We start from the raw sequence: 21,645 nt of genomic DNA, 5'->3' as shown, positions 1-21,645 counted from the left end.
CTTTGTGACATGACGCGTTATCCTGCTGGAAGTGGCCATGAGAAGATGGGGACACTGCAGTCATAAAGGGATGGCCATGGTCACCACCAGCACATGGGTAGCTCGATGCTCAGTTGGTACTGGAGGGCCCAAAGTGTGCCAAGAAAATATCCTTCACACCATTGCAGCACCACCACGAGCCTGAACCGTTGATCCAAGGCAGGAGGGCTCGATCCTTTCAAGTTGCTGACCCTTCCATCCGAATGTTGTAGCAGAAATCGAGACTCCTCAGAGCAGGTGCCGTTTTTCCAGTCTTCTCTTGTCCAATGTTGGTGAGCCGTGTGACTTGCAGCCTCGGTTGCCTGTTCTTGGCTGACAGGAGTGTCACCCAGTGTGGTCTCCAGCTGCTGTAGCCCACTTGCACCTGTTGTGTGTTCAGAGCTGCTCTTCTGTATACCTCAGTGCTCACTTGAGTTCCTGTCACCTTTCTGTCAGCTCTCACCAGTCTGGCTATTCTCCTCGGACCCCCCGGCACCAACAAGGCCCACAGAACTGACCAGCACTGATATTTTCCCTTTTTTGGACCATTCTCTGTAAACCCTCCAAGTTGGTTGTATATGCAAACCCCAGCAAATCAGCACTTTGTGAAATCCTCAGAGCAGCCCATCTGGCACCCACCACCATGCCACGTTCAGTCACTTCAGTCCCCTTTCTTTGCCATTCTGATGCCAAGTTTGAACTTCAGCAGGTGGTCTTAGTCAAGGTCTACATGATGAAATGCACTGAGTGGCCGATTAGATATTTGTGTTAACAGACAGGTGAGCAGGTGTACCTAATAAGGTGGCCGGTTACCTTAAAGGGATAAGCGTCTGTGCGTCTGCCATCTCGTTGTCAGTCCAACAGTACCTGATAAAGTGGCCGGTGAGCGCATGAGACGCCCTTTAAATGAGGAGCACATCTTGACATTTTAAAAAGAAAAAAAACAATGTGGGGTGCACTTACTTTTTCAACACGACTGTTGGGTTTAATTTGGTTTTAAAAAAAAGGGAAGGCGAAGCACTGAGAAGTTCCTTTACTCGTTTTAAATTTATTCTCATGATAAGAAAAGAAAAAAAAAATACCAAAGTAAAAATAAACGGGCAACTGATTCCAATCTCAAGCAATGCATTTCAGAAAGCAAAACACCAAAAAGCACGGTGCGAAGGAGATTTTTTTTTTTTTTTTAACCCCCTATTCACCTGTAATTTCACACAAAACTTCCTATACTTTTGGGGGGAATCTGGGGGTGGGAGAACAGGTGGGCCAAAAAGTTTAATTATCCCAATAATCAGAAAAAAAAAGAGGGGGGCAACAGTCAGTGCTGTGCTGCCCACCCACCCCAATTAAATAAACACGTTTGTTTGAACAACTCAGGGATCATCTTGGAAAAAAAAACGAGAGGAGACACAAGAGGGTCATAAACCAAAAAAAGGTCAGAGGTCAAGCTAACTTGGCCAAAACAGCAGCAGGACATGCAGCATCTGGAGGTCTTCTTACCCAACAGCCCACCCTCTTTACCCCGCAGCTGGGGGGTTCAAAGTTACACAACCCCGACCCCCCTCTCCTGGGTTGACCTAGTGGTTGGGGTGGGGGGACAAGTAGATGGCATGTGGGTTCAACATGAAATAACTGCAGATCCTGGGCCAGTCACCCCACCTGCCCACCATAAAACACAGCTAAACGCTTTTAATGGGACCCGCTGATGTACCCTTGCAGCCCTCCCAGAGAAGTGTACAAAAAAAAAAAAAAAGGACCCCCCCCCCCCCCCCGTGTCTTACATTAAATGGGACTCCCTCATAAGAATAAACGGAGATGACCAAGATGGAATAAGGGAGGTGACATTTTAGTACCCTGAACTGGCACATACAACCCTCAACCCCCCCACCAAAAAAAAAATGTTATGATGCCCGGCTAACTGCCTGTGCATCCAAGGAGGTCACAAGATTGGCAAAGCCAAAGGACAAACAGTCACACTGTCACCAGCAGCGACTCCTCTACACAGACAGGCAACCTGGCCTTCGTCAAACGGCACCAGCTAACGTGGAGGATCACTTGAACCCTCGCTGTCGCCTCTTAAAAGGTATGCAGGTGGGGAAGGCCATGTTTATATGAAACACACACACACGACGTACAACACCCGCCTTACAGACGTGCTGCTCTTGAAGCTCGACATTACGTTTCTCTTCAGTCGTGAAGACCACTTTTAAACTTTTTACAAACTTCACTATTATGGGAGACGACTGGCAGAGTGCCCCCTGCTGGTCAAGTGCAGTTGTGCTTACTAATATTCCAAATCAGGGCTGCAGCCGGTTGGTTCTGTCAGTTTAAGAAAAGGGTGACACAAATCAGAAATAGTCCCCAAAAGAAGTTTGTGGTGGTAAGGCAAATGCCTGCCAGTGCCGCACAACTGACCTCCGGGGGGACGAAAAATGACAAGGCTGCCTTGATTTACAACTAACAAGCTCCTTTATAAAAAGCAGACCCTTGTAGACGTGGCAATTCTGACATCAGTGATACAAAAAAAAAATAAAAATAAAAAAAATAAAAAACCCCACCAACACGGTGAGAGAAACGCACTCGGTCAGGACACTTCAAGGCCAGGGTGACAGGTTATTCCACTCAATAATTTAATTTAGCAAAATATCCTCGCCCGCTTATCTTCTTAAGGGGAATATATATATACTGCTGTGTGGGCTGGGGTGGGCACAATCAAAAACCAAACGAATCAACAGTGCATGCTATGTTTTCTTTTCAAAAAGACACAAGGAGTAATCTGCCCTGAAACCAGCCATGTCCTTTTGCCCAGAAATCCTGGTCTGTGGCTCACATGGATACCAGTATATGGGGGATGGGTGGGGGGTGAGGGGGGGGATTGTGTCTAGTAGATGTGGGTGGAAGAAGAGGGCGAGATGTTATGGAGAGCTGCAAGGTCATCCCCCATTTTCTTCTTTTCACTGCACAGCCTGCTCATTGGCGCTGCTCCCAGAATCCTGTGGCTTCATGACGTCGGGTAGCTCAGGTGGGCTGGAGAAGGGGTCAATTCGCAGCTGTTCAAAAGCATCATCTGCAACAGAAACATCAGAGTCGGGTGAGCGAGTGGGGCTCAGTTATTAAAAAGAGTTCTCTCAACTTCCAACTTATAAAAAGTATTCTGACCAATAAGCACACAAACATCACAACGACGTATGAAGACATCCGTTAGATTTGGCCCAGTACCTCCGTTACAATTCCAAACCAAAAACAGTACAATTTTGTAACAGATAACCCCTTCACCCAGACTGGCAACTACACGACCAAGAGTATCGACTTGGCTAACCTGTGGATTCTCCAGATAACAACAAGCTGTACTCCTTACAACCAGGCCAAGCGATGAAATAACCGGCAATGCAAACCCAAGTGCAGATATACTAAAAGTGAACGAATATATTTATATTATATATATATATTATATATAGAGTCAGACAAATACTCAATATTACACATATGTACATAATACCCCCATTCCAAAGACAGCGGTGAAAAATATAAATAAAATGTGTGCGTGTGTGTGTATATATATATATATATAAAATACACACACACACAAACACACACTGCAGTGGACTGGTGCCCAGCCCGGGGTTTGTTTCCGGCCTTGTGCCCTATGTTGGCTGGGATTGGCTCCAGCAGACCCCCATGACCCTGTAGTTAGGATATAGCGGGTGGATAATGGATGGATGGATAGATTATACATATAATTATATATAAAGGTAAAGTTGTGCAATGGTTGCAGGTGACGATTTGGAAGATGAACGTGAAAAGGACTCATTTCTCCTCTCCTCTGTTCTTCGCTTCTCTAATTTAAATAACAAATATCCCGGATGTAATGGTTGTGGAAACAAGAAATTCCAGTCTTGGGGTCGCAGTCTCCCCGCATTGTCCTGCCCAGTTTGTTTCCAGGGACAGCATCTACTTATACACATACACACACACACACACACACACACACACACACACACACGATAGTAAATGGGATGATGTGAACAAAACGCGACTCAGCACAAACACAAAAAATACCTACTATGATGTAGACTCACTACACTTTAAAGAATGTATGCATGGAGACTTAGGATCACGTCACATTAGACGACTTTACCAGGGACTTTCAATCACTGCCTTCACTTCTGTAACCTTACTGATTCGGAGGCACTTGGTGGGAAACTCTTGTGAAGTGACTCCCTGCAACTGCTTGGCGACTCGCCCTAAAAAAACCAAACCTGGTGGTCTTGACAGACAGACAGGGTCTCTCTCTCGCTCTCTCTCTCTCTCTATAAAATCCAACATCTGTCAACTTTTACGTTGTCTGTTCCAATCACTTTCCTGTAATAAAGCTTATAACAAAGATATTAAAATTGGATGCGTAAATGGGCACAGCTGTTCCAGTTTTTCTCTTTTATTTTTATTAGACGGTTTCTTAATTTCCCATCAAGTGCTGCTAATGGGCCACCACTGCTACAATTCACAACCCATGATTATTTCTTATACAGCTGTGCTCATAATCTTTAACAGATCTGTATGTCTTAATTCTCTCTCCAGTTACTGTTGCAATGCAAACATCCACTACTCAGCTCGATGTCTTCTATCTGAACAAGCACTGCGCATGTGCTCACCATAATCATAACCATCATTAGTACAATGAGAGAAACTGAAGGACACAGATGCACTGTGCGGTCTGTGTCTGCCATGATGATACATTTGTTGGGCATCAAATCATCAGGTGTACATACAGATGAATGACTTTATTACACTCAAGTACTCTAGAACACCAACAGGGGGCTCTCGCTAGTATTTGAGCCCCCAGATGTTTACTTTCTCCTGCCTGCCAACTCGCCAGCTGGAGTGTTTGTTTCCTTTCTTCTCTTGGCTATTGGAGCACAGCAGGTGTCATAACATCAGACATCCAATCTTACCATTTTAACTATCAGAGATTTACAGACTTGGGGGGGTGAATTCTTTCCTTTCGCCTTTACTTGGGGTAAACCTCTGCAAAACTAAGACCGACATAGCAGACATGTGCTTTTTAACTGAACACACGCTTTTATTTTGGTCACTCTGTGTGTTGTATAAGACAGCTCTCACGTGCAATGGTAAAACCTCTATTCAAAATTGAGTTTTTTTTTAGTTTTTGGAGTTTCTTGGTCTTTCCAGCTGTTAGAAGGTTGTGGTGATGGCCAAATATGTCTTCATTCCAGTCGTAGTACGATGGAAGAAGCTCATATGGACGCCATATTTTATATACTGCAAGACAAAGACCTAGCAACGGGAAAGACCGCCTACCAATGAAGACATCAGATTCCGATCATGTGATTTAAGCTGTGACTGCATGATTTAAATGGCAGGTGTTGTTGATTCATAGAAGATCAAACAATATTGTGTACGTGAAGCTCAGGAAAAATGAAATCTAGAGACTGTTAATTACAGGGGTGCCATCATGGTCTCAATTTGCCGAAAACTTGGAAAAACGTGACGTGCTGGATTTTTCCATAGTTGCTGCTTTCATAGCTTTGTTTCACAACAGAGTCAAAATCATCTTAATTAGCACAAGCACAACAATAGCCACTACCGGGCTGGCTACTGAAAATCACAGTCCGTCATGTGGATTCAGCCACAATTAGTGAGATGGAGCTCAGGAAACATTAATAACGTCTAACCGAATTACTGTAAAGCAGCATAAGCATACAAAGAAATCACATCCATCATAAAAAAAGCTCACGAGATGATCACATTTCTGTTATTTTATTCTTCCATCCTTTGCTTTCGTCAACAGAATGGATAGTTCAAGAGAACATTTTAGAAAATTGTGTCAGTTTTAATCACGGATTATTTTGGGATTTGTAAAAACATTTTTCTGTATTCAAACACATTACAGATCTATGTATTGTTTTAGCAAACTAAGGTATTAACACGAACAATTCTGATTACTGTTGACTAATTATATTTTTATGTTCTTTTGATCTTTTAAATAAAACACACACAACTTTGTTTCCACCATCAGCAGCAGTTCCCTGCAACCCTGACCTGGAAAAGCAGGGTATGCCGTTGATCGACTGTGTCCTCTCTGTATGCAGTACCACCAATAACACACAAATACCCCCACACTCCTAACTCTCTCCTGGAAATCCAGCCGGAAGGTAGTTACTTGTAAAGACATTCCTGTTGCTTCTTAGGAGAAAAACCAGTAAACCCCCGATTCTCGAAAGAATCGCAAATCCAAGAATGGCAATCACTTTTTGTTCCCTCCGATCTTTGGAGGAATGAAAAATCATGGAGGGATGGTGCATCCTGGGAAAGTTTTCATTTTAATAAATAAATATATTTGTACTAAAGCCGTTTCTTTTTGGAGCTGTGACTCCTTTGGTTCTGGCGTTTCAGAAGCGCGTTGTAGGCGCCTTTGTTCATTCTTTTTATCCATGCTGTTTGCTGACAGCGGCGGATTCACATGCTGAAGTCACCATGGCGGCGGATCTGGGCTTGGAGATCTACATTACTAAATGAAGGTTGTATATGCGGTGGTGTGCGCGTTAGAGCTGCGGTTATATTGTGCACAGCTTGCTTCTGGCATCCGTGCATATATACAACCTGGCATTGACACTTTACCTCAAGTTCAGTTTACAGGTTGTGTTGTGTTGTTTGGGTGCCACCTACTGACTCTGGGAAGCCGCTGGGCTTGACTCTGTGGCGCCGAGGCGCTGTGCTCGTTCTGCACGGCTTGCTTCTGGCGTCTGGCATCCGTGCATATATACAACCTTCATTTAGTAATATAGATTTAATCTGCTCTTAACTGAATTTAGGACCTCTCAGCCTAAATACCACAAAGAACTTCGTTCAGAGCACACTAAAGAACACAATTCTAATCAAACAGGGCAACTATTGACATTAAACAGTTTTTCAAATTACAACTCAACATAAAGTAAAAATCTGAAACACGTGAAATAGGACAGCAAGAATTACACAACTCAACACAATTACTGTTGGCAGAAAGTCTTCTTGTCAACTACCATCGCCAGTTCTGTGTTAGAGGAAGCTACCAGAGGTGAAGGAGGAATAACAGTGAGCAGAAAAAACTCACCAGAAGAACCTGAGATGCTCATTGGTGCTCAGCTCTGTATCCCCTGTGCTCAATTTCCTCAACATCCTCGAAAACAATTTTTAATCTTTTGTTGTGTATACACAAGAAAACACAAATTTTCTCTTCTAGGCTGAATCCACACAGACACAATCACATCTGAATCACTTAAAAACAACAGTCAGAACTGCCCATGGATATTCACCACACCTTAACACTTTTTTGTTTTTGCTAAAATGTCGTACTGCTCCGGGAATAAAGAATTTCTGCTGTTTTTTTTTTGTGGAGTGTGTTGCTCCAATTTACTGACGGTAAGCAGTGCATGCAATGGGCTTCTGCCATCAGCCAGTTTCTTTAATATCACCCTCTGGCACACGCATATCAAGTCATCCAAATCTGTACCAATAATTTTGGCTACCTATCCAGTAAACTGTTGGAAATTCTTTCAGTTGTGATTCTTTTAAGCCACTATGCCAAAAAAGAGGGGCAGCTAAAAGTGATGATGCACCATATTGGTGCTCTGGATCCTGCCTTACACAATGCTTCCAGGACAGGCTCCAGTTAGTCTGTCCCAGAGTCCTAAGGGGACACGCATGCTTGAGAATGTTACTTATTTGAACTCTACAGGGGGTGTGCAACCTCTCCATATGCATGTCCTTTCTGCTCACAGATAAACACTCCGCTTTAATTGGCACAGATAACGTGATTGTTCCCCTAATGATTTGAAAGATTACACTCCTTTACTGAAAGGCATACAGGATGAAGAAAATCAAAATGATTGTGTCACCGTATTAAAGTAGGGCAGCACAGAGCAATATTTAGCCCAGCTGCTGCTCAGCCCGTGTGATGCTTGTGTGCAGTTTGTTCATCCGTCCCCCGACAGCACGTGTTTTCTCTGGGTAATGTGGTTTCCTTTCATACTCTCAAAAACAAGTAGGTTAGGTAAACTGCAGATTAGTGTTGGATCGGCATTAAACTGCTGACCAGCTTACAAACCTCGGTACCAAAACATTTTTAATGCAAATAATGGATGGACCCCCCCCCCAAATCTGTCTCACAGCTGGCTTCATCTCCCCCCCCCCCCCGATACCCCCCCCCCCAACCCACAAAGACATGCGCCTCTCTGCCCCGCCACACTCCACAAATAATTAACAGGAGTGAGTGTTTGTCACTCCTCGAGGTCTCAGGCCCACTTATATAAATATGTATATTTGAAGACCCACAGGTGCGGTGAGGGCAGTTGTTACTCTTTGACCTGGACATAATACAGTATTATATTAATTTTAACAACTGAAGAGTTCTGAATGTACAAATAAACAACTGAGTGAGTGTCATAAAAACTACCATTTACTTCTGGCACCAAATTTAAAGAAATGCTGGTACTGTGCCATTTAAAAAAATGTGGGTGTTTTGGAATTTTTTCAGTTCTAGTATACCATGCAACCCTAATGTGGACACTGAACTCGTGTAGTCTGACTAAGCGTGGGTATGTTAGTGTGCAATGTGAAGTACCAACATATGAAACCAGATGTGGTGTAAACACCCAAAATCATGTTGAATCCATCTCCGAGATCAGATACAAGTGATGTTTATCTGCGGCACCTACAAACCTGTCCGTGCAAGTAGCAATGGAAAATAAAAAAAATACATTTATATATTATACAAATGAGGATGTCACAAAAATTATAACCATAAAGAATTTTAAGTTAACTACTAACAGCTGAGACCATTGTATTAAGATGTAAAAACAACCCAAAATAAGTCAAATCACTACAGTACTCCTGCACTGACCATACTTACCATTGATTCGGAAGGCTAGCCCCACAGTCGCAGGAGCCTGGGGTCTAGCTGTCTGACTGGTGAACCCACAATCCCCCAGCGTCTTGCTGTCATCCAGCAACTGGTCATCCTAACGTAAAAAAAAAAAAGAATGACGCCATATGAGACAAGAAAGTGACACCATATGAGACACTTCAGTTCCTTTCACCCAACTTAGCAGTCAGAAGCGAGGATGTATTACCTTGTACAGCCTTTGCTCTTCAGGGGGCCTCTTTAATATTCCCTCCACAATCCGTTTCAGCTCATACACTGTGGTTGACTCCTTCGCGTCGGTGAAAATGGTCGTCTTGTGACGCCGGATCATAAGGAAAACATCCTAAAGGAAAGGAGACAAACAGAAAGGCAATGATGAAGACATCTTAAAGCCTCTCTATCCAGATGGTCATAGGAAGACAAGATCTTTTAGTTACTTTCAAAGGTTCAAATAAACGGGGAGAAAAACCACATTGAATAATTGTTGAAATACGTGTAGGTTTTGCAGTGGTTATCACCATTTCCATAGAGCCCCAAATGACTGTACATGGATTCCAGCCTCATATGTTGTACAGTATGCGGAGTTTGCACTTCCATTCCACGTGTTCTCTTTACATCGGCATGCGTTTTTCACCAGGTCCTTAAGTTTTCTCTCACACTCAAAAGAACATGCAGCACAGGTTTACAGAGGACTCTAAATTGATATTATAGGTATAAAAATTATATTATAAAAATGAATTACATTGGTTCAAGGAAAGGATTTAAAAAATTGACATGTGATCCCTAAATCAAGGGTCCACACAGCTGCTCCCAAAGGGCTGAGGCGTGGGCTGCTGTTTGCTCGTCAGACATTTCACCATTATATAATCTACTACATGGGAAACAGCTTGTTGACTTAAGTACTTTTCAGTTAGCCATAAATAAAGAGTCAGGAGGCCCAGCAGCTACCACACACAAATTACATAATGGGATACTGGAGTAGGCACAGTCAGTTACTAAAATGAGCAGACACTTCAAATGTCACTAAACACCCAAGGCTCTGTCTGGGTATGATGATGTCAAAAATCCATAGGACATTTCTATAATTAAAAAATTATCTTCTCTTTAAATTGGGATGCATGTGATTATGTTAAAACCTTAACCCTAAGGCTATGTCCACACTACTACTTTATCATTTAGAAACTGTTTTTAAGCGACCATGTCCACAATAGAGTTTTCACATCATTTACAACAAAATATTTGCGTTGACGCCAAAATGGCATAACCAAGACCTTTCCTTACACTGGGCGCATGCGCATCAGTGTCAAACTCCATGAAAAGGACCGTGTAGTGAAAAACTGAGACTGCCCTGTGCACTCGAAAGTACCGACCTGTGTGCACAGAACAGAAAAAGGAGGCAGTTCTTCAAAGGCGCGGCTGCAAATTGGCCCCCACGACACATTAAAGTGCTGATCGCAGTTGTAAAACTAACTCAACAGACAAAATAAATAAGGCAATGTGCCTACATCTGCGCTTTACTGCATTATGCTTTTGGGACTCTGTTGTGTATTCTTGCGAGCTTGGCTGCATTCTGCACCCATTTCCTTCATTTAATGCCTTGTTACTAATTCGGCTGTGGAGAACGCAACTCTATGTATTGAAAGGCAACAGGATTTACCACAAAGCTGTTGTGACCGTTAAATTGTTTTCCTTTTGTGCGTATGCCACGTTAAAACTGTACAGAACACCATTTAGATGCATACAGGTGAGCAACACAAGTGACGTGGCCAGCCACTCTTCAATGCCCACTGTGTTGTAAGTTTTTCTTTCATGAAGGGTGACCAATCAAGTAGGTGCTGCAGTGAACAGAGCCATCTAACAAGTATGAACTAACCAAAGCGTGATGGGGTTGGTGTTTTCAAAAATCTTTAGTTTTCCCACCATCCACACAAACGCTGCGCCTTCATTTTCAGAAATCTATGGATCTGGAGAGCGTCTACAGCAATATCCATTGTCAGGGGATTAAAAACTGAGGGGTAATGTGGACAAAAGACAAAAAAGTTGACAAATGTCTGCATTTTAAATGAAAGCCTATTAGTGTGGACAGGCCCCAAGGCAGACAAGCACATTAATACTATAAAAGAAAGAATAACGGGGAATGAGTGAGTATAGTTAACAATTTTCCTTGATTTGCAAGATGGCCGTATTTCTAGAAGGGGTGCTTCCAGTTAGTGACAAGGCAGAAATCAGACTTGGTGATGGGGGGTTTCCTTAATTTTGTTAAACCACCCCTAGGGTTGCTTTGTGAGGAATATTTAAAATGGTCAGGAAAAAAAAAAAAAAAATTAAAAGCAAAAGCAAAATATATTAAACAAGCAAAAGAAATGACAAATAAGAAGCCAAATGAAATGAAATTGAGTCGGAGCCCCAGCTGACGTAGAAACACATCTCAGTTCCACAATCTTCAGGAACTAATTGTCAAGAAATCTCCCCAATGCCTTACTTCCTCTCACATATGAGCAAAGCAAAGTTGTCTTCATTTCTGCTTAACAACTCCTGTAAGTGCACGATTAATGGGGGGGGGAGGGGGGGGGGGACATCTTTATTGGCTTTTTGAAATCCTAGAACAGCACCTGATCAGGAGTACAACATACTGGAGAGGATGATGAAGTCAGTCAAGAGCATCACCAGTACACAGACCCCTTATCTTCAAGACAAACAGAACACATGCTGCCTCACAAATGCACACAGCATTTTTTGAAGACTTCAGTCTGCCTCCTTCCTTAACCAGACTAGATTATTAAACACCACTGCCATCCTGCACAGCGACAGAGATTCTCCCTCCTCTGTTAAGACGATCGGCACTCATGCTACATGATTCGAGGACAGTTTATCCCTCAGGCCATACAGCTGCTTGACCACATTAACACATCTTTTATAAATATTGCCCGATTCCTTTAAAGGTACAAAAGATTCAGAACGTATTTTAGACCCGTTTACTTTCTGCACACTTTGCGGTGTAGATTTAATTTTAAATAGATCACATTTGTCATTTTTTGCCAATCTACACTCAATAACCCATAATGAGGAAGTGGGGAAAAAAAAAAAAAGGTTTTCACTCAGAAAAGTCTGCAAATCTATTTAAAAAATCCAAAACTGGAATCTCTCATTCATTTATGTAAATGTCTTTAATTCAGTACTTTGTAGAAGCTCTTTAAGAAACAATTCCAGCTTTGAGTCTTTGTGTGTAAGTCTCTATAAGCTTTGAATGCCTGGATTTGGCCAGTTTATCCCATTCTTGCTGGCATATCCTCTCAAGCTCTGTTAGACTCTCATCTTCAGGCCTCTCCATAGATGATCTATGAGGTTCAAGTCTGGCTCACTCAAGGACAGTCAGAGACTCTGCCCAATGTCACTCCAATATTGTCTTAATTGCATGCTTCAAGTCATTGTGGTGCTGAATGGTTAACCGTCACTATAAAGGTATGCACTCTGGAGCAGGTTTTCTTCATGGACCTCTCTGTATTTGGCTGCATTCATCCTTCCCTGAATTCTGAACAGTTTCCCTGTCCCTGCCAGTGAGAAGCCCACCCACAGCACGATGCTGCCCCCTCCATTCTTCACTACTGCGATGATATTAGGCAGGTGCTGGGCAGTGGCCAGTCTTCACCAAACATAGTGCTCAAAATTCTGCCTAAAAAGGAGAGTAACTGCAAAGGAGGTTGCACCAGAACACAAGCTGGAGTGCTACAGCCAAGGACCTAAATACTTACATAAACAAGAGATTTCATGTTTTGAGTTTTAATAAATGTGCAAATCTTTCTGAAAACGTTTTCGCTTTGTAATTATGGGCTAGTCAAACATTACAAAACATTACAGAGAGAGCTATGGTGTGCAGTGTATCACATCCAGAACATCTCCTTAACACTTTGTGCTACTTTTCTATTGTTTTGACATTTTCATTTATTCATTTACCCATCAATTTTTCTTAATTTGTTTTGCCAACACTGGAATATGGGAAGCCAGGCCACCAGAAACCAACCCTGTCCATCGCAGGACACACACTCAGAGCCGATACAAAGTTTAAATTTTCCCCAAGCTATAAAGAATGCTTCCCCATCAGCTTACTGTTGTTGAGGTGACTCTTGGGGAATCACTGGACACCACCTCGGGTCCTCTTAATCTTTGTTTTTTTTCCACTGCCTATTTACAGCTCGCTCCAACTTTCAAGTGTCGTTTAACTGTACTTTCTTTATATTGCTCATTTATCTCCTAACATGCGAAATTTAGGCTGCATTTACATAGCCACTCTGCTGTGACCCAATTCAGAGTTTTCCACAAATCTGACAGGTGTGAACAAACCTGGTGTATCTGACTTACTGAAATCAGTAAGTGAGGTCCTGAAATCCAGTTCAGTCGGGATTCCCACATACAATAGGATTTTAAACAGTCGGACTGAATTTTACCTGAAGAATCTGGCATGACTGGGCCACTTTTGTGTAAAGTGTGACACGTTAAAATAATCACAGAAGACAAGTTGAAAGATCAATGATCCTGCGAATCGCCACATTTAGAAAACAAGCTCTCTTTCTAGAAGGTAAAAACTTGAACAGAATTAAAACAAAAAACACACCCGTGAGGATCCATGTTTACACCTCTCCTGCGTTACTATGTCACAGCATGTGTATGTAAATGCTTCAGGCCACGTTTAGTTCATGTAATGCGACCCTTGCACACATCAGATTGGACTTCCTCACCAAAGCTAATGAAGGCATCAAGACCCATGGACGAACAATAAAAACAGCCTCCAGGGATTTATTTTAAGATGGAGATCCCGGCACCTTTATTATTTACTTGTGACATGATTTGTCTTTTTCAGTGCAGTGTGGCTTCATGATGTTGTGTACCTGTGCCATATAACTACACAAGTCAACGTAAACTTAATCTATTATAGGATGTGGTGGAAGATTCCTGTAATTCAACCGTTTCTGAAGGGCAGGCCGTGTGACGTGGTGGTTAAGGCGTACGATTTGAACCCCTGAGGGTTGTTGGCTCAAGTCCTGCTACAGTGTGACCAGGAAGGAACAAGTCACATCACCTGCCTGAGCTCCAAATGGGGGAAAAAAAAAAACAAAACACATGTAACCCTGGATAAAGGTTTCAGCCAAATAAGTAAATGTAATATAAAACAATCACGTCAAGGTTCTATGCAAACAAACAAGTTTACAATTAAAACATTTACAGCATAAATAATTCAAACCTTTAAAACCTTTCATTCATCTGTAAGCCTTAACTATAAATAGCAACCAGCTTTCAGAGTTATCTTAGTCTCGTATGACCAGCAAATATTAGATAAGATAGATCTTTATTGTCAATTTTACAAAGGAACAACGAAATTGAATGTGCAGTATATTCTAAATATTAAACGCTCAATGTAAACGTATTACATTTTGCACAGAAAAAACTAAACCATTAAGAATATACTCCTAGATGATTAACAGAAGTTATGTTTTAAATGACAGCAACTTGGTAAGAACCCCTCAATTCAATAAAAACGCTCCTTTAATAACATATAATGCGTCATCTGTTCACTGCCCGATTTAAATCCAAGCTACTCATTCTAACTGGACGTTTAGGATTAAAAAAAAAAAAAAACAAGTTTAAAGAACGCAGATATAAATTACAAAATAAGCGCCCTATATAACTCGGTACAGCTTGAAGTAGGACGAGAACGGAGAAATTTCCGATTACGAGAAAAGCAAAATCCTCCCAAGTAAAACTGAGGTTTGTAAAAGGACAAAAAAAAAAAACGTGGACCCGGAATTCGACGCCGGAGCGGTCTCCATGGCAGCCGCGTGAACTGCTCCTAATGAGGCGACGGCTTTAACCGAGTCTGGGGGACTCGCGGCCAAGTCTGGCCAAACGCCGGCTTGCGTTACCTTTCAGGTTGAGCGCTTGGTAAGGCTCGTGGACACCACGACAACGGCGTCCATAGAGTGCGCCTCTTTATCGCCCGATTTACACAAAGTCGAAGTGCCAGCAAGTACTCCCTTTCTAAAAAATGCCCCCGCCTCGCTCACATTTCTACCACAACAACACACATCCATTTGTCTTTAGGTAACACAAACCGCACCAAATAAACAATTCCACCAACTGCCGGCACTAACTTCGAAGAACGCAGAGACAAAAGGGCAGTGTACCAAAACTTAACCCCCCTTGTCCGATGATTACGCGTTTTTCACTGAGCAAACTGCTCCGTTTTGTTAAGGATTAGGAAACAGCAGAGCCTCACCATCTCTCCACCGACAGCAGCCTCCTCAGTCCTCCAGCTTCCCAGCTAGCACAGCATTTCAGGCCTATTCACGCGCGTCTGAACGAGCTCAACAACTCGTAAGGCGCATGCGCTTAACCACTCTATCCTTTCTGAGGCATGTCTGTGATTCTCCGAGCTGCGACACCTGGCTTTGGATTAAGAAAGCGTCAATAAGACTTTTATTTAATTCCATTTTATTCCAACTTATTGCTTTCCGTGCTTTTTGTATAGTGAATGTTGTTTTTTATACATGCTGTGCGATAATATTATACTGGTTCACCTTCACTACTTATCCTCCTTGACCTGACAGCTGCTTTTGACACAATAGACCATAACATCCTTCTTCACCGCCTGCAATACACTATTGGACTCTCAGGAATTGTTCTAAATTGGTTTACATCATACCTGACTGGCAGAACTGAGCATGTCGCCCTTGGCAGCGCAAAGTCCCACACCCACAACGTCGCCTGTGGTGTTCCACAGGGCTCTGTGCTGGGCCCTATCCTTTTTACTATCTACATGTTCCCCCTTGGAACTGTCATTGGCAGACATGGTTTATCGTTCCATTGCTATGCCGATGACACTCAGCTTTACCTCAGGACTACTCCCACCTCCTCTACTGCTCCTCTGCCAACATCTACATTGTCTACCTGCCTGGAGGAGATAGAGGCATGGATGAGGCTCAATTTTCTTCAGTTGAACAGATCCAAAACAGAAGCCATCTTAGTTGGTACATCACATCATCTTCGCTCTTCTACCATCACCAGTATTACTTTCTCTGGCCAAAATATTCCTCTTTCCTCATCTGTTACTAATTTGGGTGTTAGAATGGACTCCCAACTTACTTTTGACACCCACATCAAATATCTCTGTAAGTCATCTTTTTACCATCTCAAGAACATCGCCAAACTCCGCCCATTACTCACCCTGGCAGATGCAGAGAAGCTCGTCCATGCCTTTGTCTCTTCCAGGCTGGATTACTGTAATGCACTCCTCATTGGGATTCCTGGCAAGAGTATCCAGAGACTCCAGTATATTCAGAACAGCGCTGCCAGGATCCTGATGAGGGTGCGAAAGTATGATCACATCACCCCAATCCTGAAAACCCTTCACTGGCTCCCTGTTTCATTCAGAATAGAGTACAAGGTCTCCCTTCTTACCCATCAGTGCATTTATGGACATGCCCCTCTTTATCTACAGGAACTCCTTACCCCCCATAACTCCTTACGTTCCCTCCGCTCTGTACTCACTAACACTCTTCAAGTCCCCAGAACTAAGCTCAGCAGCATGGGTGACAGGGCGTTTTCATCGGTGGCGCCGAGGCTGTGGAATGCCCTCCCTGATTACCTGAGAGCCCCACAGTCGACTGAGGCCTTTAAGCGAAACCTAAAAACTCATCTTTTTAGAAAGTCATTTTGTTAAAGTATTTTATAGACTCTTCTGTTCTTTTTTTTTATTTTATTATTCTATTTTTACTCTGTAGCACTTTGGGATTGCTAAAATATAAAGTGCAATATAAATAAAATTTATTATTATTATTATTATTACACAAGTAGGGCGGTCTTAAAAGAGTGCGGTGGTCGGACGAGGCAGTCAATGCGGGGTAGCGCTGAGCCCTCATTTTGAACACACACAGTATATATTTTTAAAAGTCAATTCTTAATTTTAATAATAAAGTGTTACATACGAAATTGAACAAAATATACGCAAGTGTCCAAAATATTTTAAAATGTATATAACAAAACAATACGTTCAAAAATTCATTTTTAGCCATCTATGTTACAAACTATAAATACGAACATCAACGGCATATTAAAATCTTAAACATATAGTATATAAACAATCAACATGTGAGTAGTTTAAGAAAATATTCAATATTAAAATAATACAATATATAACCTTAAAAGTAAAGGAGAGACTTGAGTGAAATGAAACTCTTCAAACAGGATCATTTCAGGACGTTATTAGAGTTCATAATTATTAAGGAATACTAATAATTCTTTAAAAAAACTGATGATATTTAGAAATTTGTGTTTAATGTATTTGGCTAAAATTACAATATTGTTGATCAAAACATATTTCATTCTTAATATTTTGCTTAACTGCTTTACAGTGGAAAAATATATCATTTCTGTAGTTTTTATATCATTCAAATAAAAAAGTCAATGAGGATAAACAGTTCTAATTTGGGGTGTTCGTAAGAAATGCAATGATTTACCTCAGGAGGTAGAAATACATAATAAACAAGAATAAGTACAACATATATTTGAAATATAAAACTGTGTGCTTCAGTTTAAATGTTTACATTTTCTTCACTCTAATAGAAATGTGTCATTTGTTACCTTCTGATAGAGGTCCATACAGGGTTAGATCCCTAGTAAAGAATCAAAAATCACATTGTGTTTGTAATCACTGCCCGTGAAGTCATCCAAAATGATCCCCCGTGTACTTATGTTTGATATGTGTCTTTTTGAACCTTCTGGGAATGGCTATGACAAGCTGTAAAGGATAAAATCTCAATAATAGGATCATGTTTGTGATCAGCAACCTTGAAACAGCCCAAAACGACACTCCGCATGTCTGTATTACATATCTCCACTTTCTCAAAGTTTTGTGAAAAGGAATAACTCTGATCCCTCATATCCCATTATGGGGTGAGCTCCTGTGCTCGGTTCATGTGGCCTGCACAACTCCTAGTCCTTCTGATCATTTTGCTGAACACACCTATTAGTTTACTCTTAATTACAATGATTAGTAAAATCATCAAAAAAGTGAGGGTTTTTCAGGTGTGGAGGGCCATAAATAAGGGGCAACCCAAAAAAGCTCGACATCCAGGAATTCTGCTGTGATGGGGTTCAGGTTAATTGAAGTGGAGAAAGGCTTGCGGCAGGTTAAAACAAACCAGATGGTATATCAGGTCGGCTCTTAAAATCTTGCTTTAAGCAGCTCTCTCCAGTTTTTCAATTGCTTTTTAACTGGTTTCTGACCTGTGGTATTGTACCTAATCTGTGGAAACAATCAATCATTACCCCTGTATCTAAGGTTTCTAGGCCAAGCTGTTTAAATGAATACAGACCAGTGGCACTTACCTCTATTCCAATGAAATACTTTGAACATTTGGTAAAAAACATTTTAATGACAGACACTTTTTGAAATGTGCAGCTCCCCTTCTTTGTTGTTTGCTGTGATTTATAGACCTCCTGTAATTAATGATATCTTCATTTCTGAATTCTCTGATCTCCTGGCTGATATTACCCTCTCCCATGACAAAGTGTTTATTGTTGGTGATTTTAACATTCACGTTTGTTGTCAATCGAAACCTTTTTATCACTATTGGACTCATTTGATTTTGTCCAGCATATTAATACACCAACTCACTCTCTCGGTCACACCCTTGGTCTCGTTCTTACACATGATATTTCAGTTAATAATAATGATTTATATGATGTTTCTTTTACTGATCACTTTTCTATAATGATGGATTTGAATATTATTGTTGATGTTCCTACTACTAGTTGTGCTCCATGCTGTTCTCGCTTTTTAAATTCTTCTATTATATCCGATTTTAAAGCCATATTCTCTAGTCTTGATGTACATGTCCAATATGATGGTATCGATGATTCTGTCTTAGAATTTAATTCTTCTTGTAAAACGGTTTTAGACTCAATTGCTCTGCTCACGATACGCTGTAATAAGGGAAGACCTGCTCCCTGGCTAAATGAAACTATGTGACCGCTACGCTGCGCTTCTGTCGAATTGCGGAATGGCGTTGGAAAAAAGATGGACTGATAGTTTCTAAACAGATTTTTAGGACTTCTCTATTAAACTTCCAGGTTGCAGTTAAGAAAGCTAAACAGGATATCTTTGCTGATTTATTATCCTGTCATTCTAAGAATCCTAGGGTCCTATTTAATTCAATTAATGCGGCCATTCACCCTCATTCTGTGACAGGATTAAATAGTACTGTTCTATCATGTGAGCAGTTTCTTTCATTCTTTGTCAGTAAAATTGATACAATCCGCTGTGGTATTGTTCAAACTGGCTATGAACTTCCTACTGTCTTGGAATCTTTTGATCTTGTCTCACTTTCACAGTTAAAAAGAACCATTGGCACCCTTAAACAAACTCTCAGTCCTCTTGATATTGTACCACCACGCCTCTTAGTGGAAGCCTTTGATGTTTTGGGCCCATCTTTACTCGTCATTATCAATGGTTCCATTAGTGCGGGGGTTGTGCCCTCATTTTTTAAACATGCTGAGGTGCGTCCCTGTCTAAAAAAGGCAGAATTAGCTCCTGGAGTTTTAGCCAGTTTTTGCCCAATTTCCCAAATGCCATTTCTGGCTAAAATATTAGAAAGAATTATTTACAATCAATTGGTTGATCACCTTAACTCCAATAATTTGTTTGAGATCTATCAATCTGGCATTAGGCATTATCATGGTGTTGAGACAGCCATCCTGCAAGTATTCAATGACATCTCTATTATTACTGACTCAGGTGGCGCTGCAGTCCTTGTCCTCCTTGACCTGTCCGCTGCCTTTGACACTTTGAGATATTGCTGTTGTGGTTTGAACATCTTGTTGGGCTTAAAGGGGCTGCTCTTAACTGGTTCAGGTCATATCTAACTGGTAGACACTTTTCAGTGACTTTAAATTCCTCTTTTTCGCCTACTGCTCCTCTCAAATGTGGTGTTCCTCAGGGATCCATTTTGGGTCCTATTTTATTTTCTACTAGTCATTTAGCCCGTTACAATAACGGGTGCTAGAACAGTAGTGCATAAACATTAGTAGGAACAGTCTATATTAAATGGCAAGGGACCTTGACCTCATTCTGTTTGTTGGTCGTATTTTTCTTTGTCTTTCAGCCTTTCTTTTGTTGATGTTTACTTGCTGAGCTGACCGTTCTTCGTGGGCTGCCGCCGTGTATTGTGTGTCTTTAATTTTCTGTGACAGTAATACTGTCTTGTACGTCCGCTGGCTTGTACGTCCGTAATATACCTTTAATTTTCTCTGGCGGTAGTACAGGCGTGCGTGTCAGTAATATGCCTTTAATTTTCTCTGACAGTAATACTGGCTTGTATGTGGCTGTAATATGCGTCACTGTATTGTGTACCTTTAATTTCCTTTTGCAGTAATACTGGTTTGTATTTCCGTAAAACGCCTGTGATTTTCTCTGACAGTAATATCGCGCATCGCACCGTGCCCCGCGCATGCGCACTTCGCCAGAAGACACACACACACGGACACCTGGACGCACACAGGGATTTTATTATTTGGCTGTAATATGCGTCACTGTATTGTGTACCTTTAATTTCCTCTCGCAGTAATACTGGTTTGTATTTCCATAAAACACCTGTAATTTTCTCTGACAGTAATATCGTGCATCGCACCGTGCCCCGCGCATGCACACTTCACCAGAAGACACACACACACGGACACCTGGACGCACACAGGGATTTTATTAACAAGGATATACCTTCACCCTATTGGAGATATTTTTAGGAAATTTAACATTTCTTTTCACTGCTATGCTGATGACACACAGGTTTATATTCCCGTCTGCAACTCTGCAATGAATCAACTGCCTTTTTCAACTAAGATCCTGGATGGCTAATAATTTTCTTGATCTGAATCAAAATAAAATGGAGGTGCTTATAGTGGGTTCATCAGCTAAAGCCCAAATTGGTCTTGGACTTCTCAGCTCTTTCTCTGTCTTTTGCAAACCTCAAGTCTGCAGTCTTGGTGTTATCTTTGACAGTAACCACTCTTTTGAGAAACAGATTAATTCTGTAGTCAAGAGTTGCTTTTTCCAGCTTTGTCTTTTAGGTAAGATCAAGCCTTTTTTATCATCTAGGGATCTTGAGAAAGCTACTCATGCTTTTCTCGCCTTGATTACTGCAACTCACTGTATTCTGGGATTAGAAAATCCCTGATACGCAGGTTACAGTTGGTCCAGAATGCTGCCACTTGCTTTCTGTTTGACGCAAGAAAGTCTGATTCTGTTTCTCCAATATTAGCTTCTTTACACGGGCTGCCTGTCAGTTTTTGAATTGATTTTAAAATCTTGCTGCTAGTTTTTAAATCTTTACATGGGCTTGCTCCTGCCTAGTTATCTGAATTGTGTGCTTTACACCAGCCATCTAGAGTGCTTAGATCTTCTGGTCAGTTGTCTCTTGTCCCTTGTACCAAGTGTAAAACTAAGGGGGACAGGCCTTTTGCAGCTGCTGCTCCTCACCTGTGGAACTCTTTACCTCATCACATAAAGGAGTCGTCTACAATTCAGAACAAGATTAAAGACTCATTTCTATTTACTTTCCATGACCTTCAGTAATACTGATGGTTTCCTCATTGTGATTATGTACTCTTACTTCTATTTTTTATTTATTTTATTTATTTATTTCTATTTATGTTATTTATGT

General features: G+C 41.4%; 1 protein-coding gene across 1 annotated transcript; it reads right to left on the bottom strand.

Annotated features, from left to right (window-relative positions):
* Window positions 1–2,465: 2,465 nt before the first annotated feature.
* On the bottom strand, window positions 2,466–15,312 carry elob (elongin B). The gene is made up of 4 exons (XM_028814935.2): window positions 15,207–15,312; window positions 9,144–9,278; window positions 8,924–9,032; window positions 2,466–3,082 (listed from the first exon to the last, which is right to left on the bottom strand). Exons 1-4 carry the CDS (start codon window positions 15,207–15,209, stop codon window positions 2,970–2,972), a joined length of 360 nt encoding a protein of 119 aa, XP_028670768.1. The 5' UTR covers window positions 15,210–15,312; the 3' UTR covers window positions 2,466–2,969.
* Window positions 15,313–21,645: the final 6,333 nt, after the last annotated feature.

This window comes from Erpetoichthys calabaricus, chromosome 12 (genome assembly GCF_900747795.2).
Source record: "Erpetoichthys calabaricus chromosome 12, fErpCal1.3, whole genome shotgun sequence".
Taxonomy (NCBI): domain Eukaryota; kingdom Metazoa; phylum Chordata; class Cladistia; order Polypteriformes; family Polypteridae; genus Erpetoichthys; species Erpetoichthys calabaricus.
The sequence above is the reverse complement of the archived record's forward strand: the minus strand, read 5'-3'. Positions and strand labels throughout refer to the sequence as shown.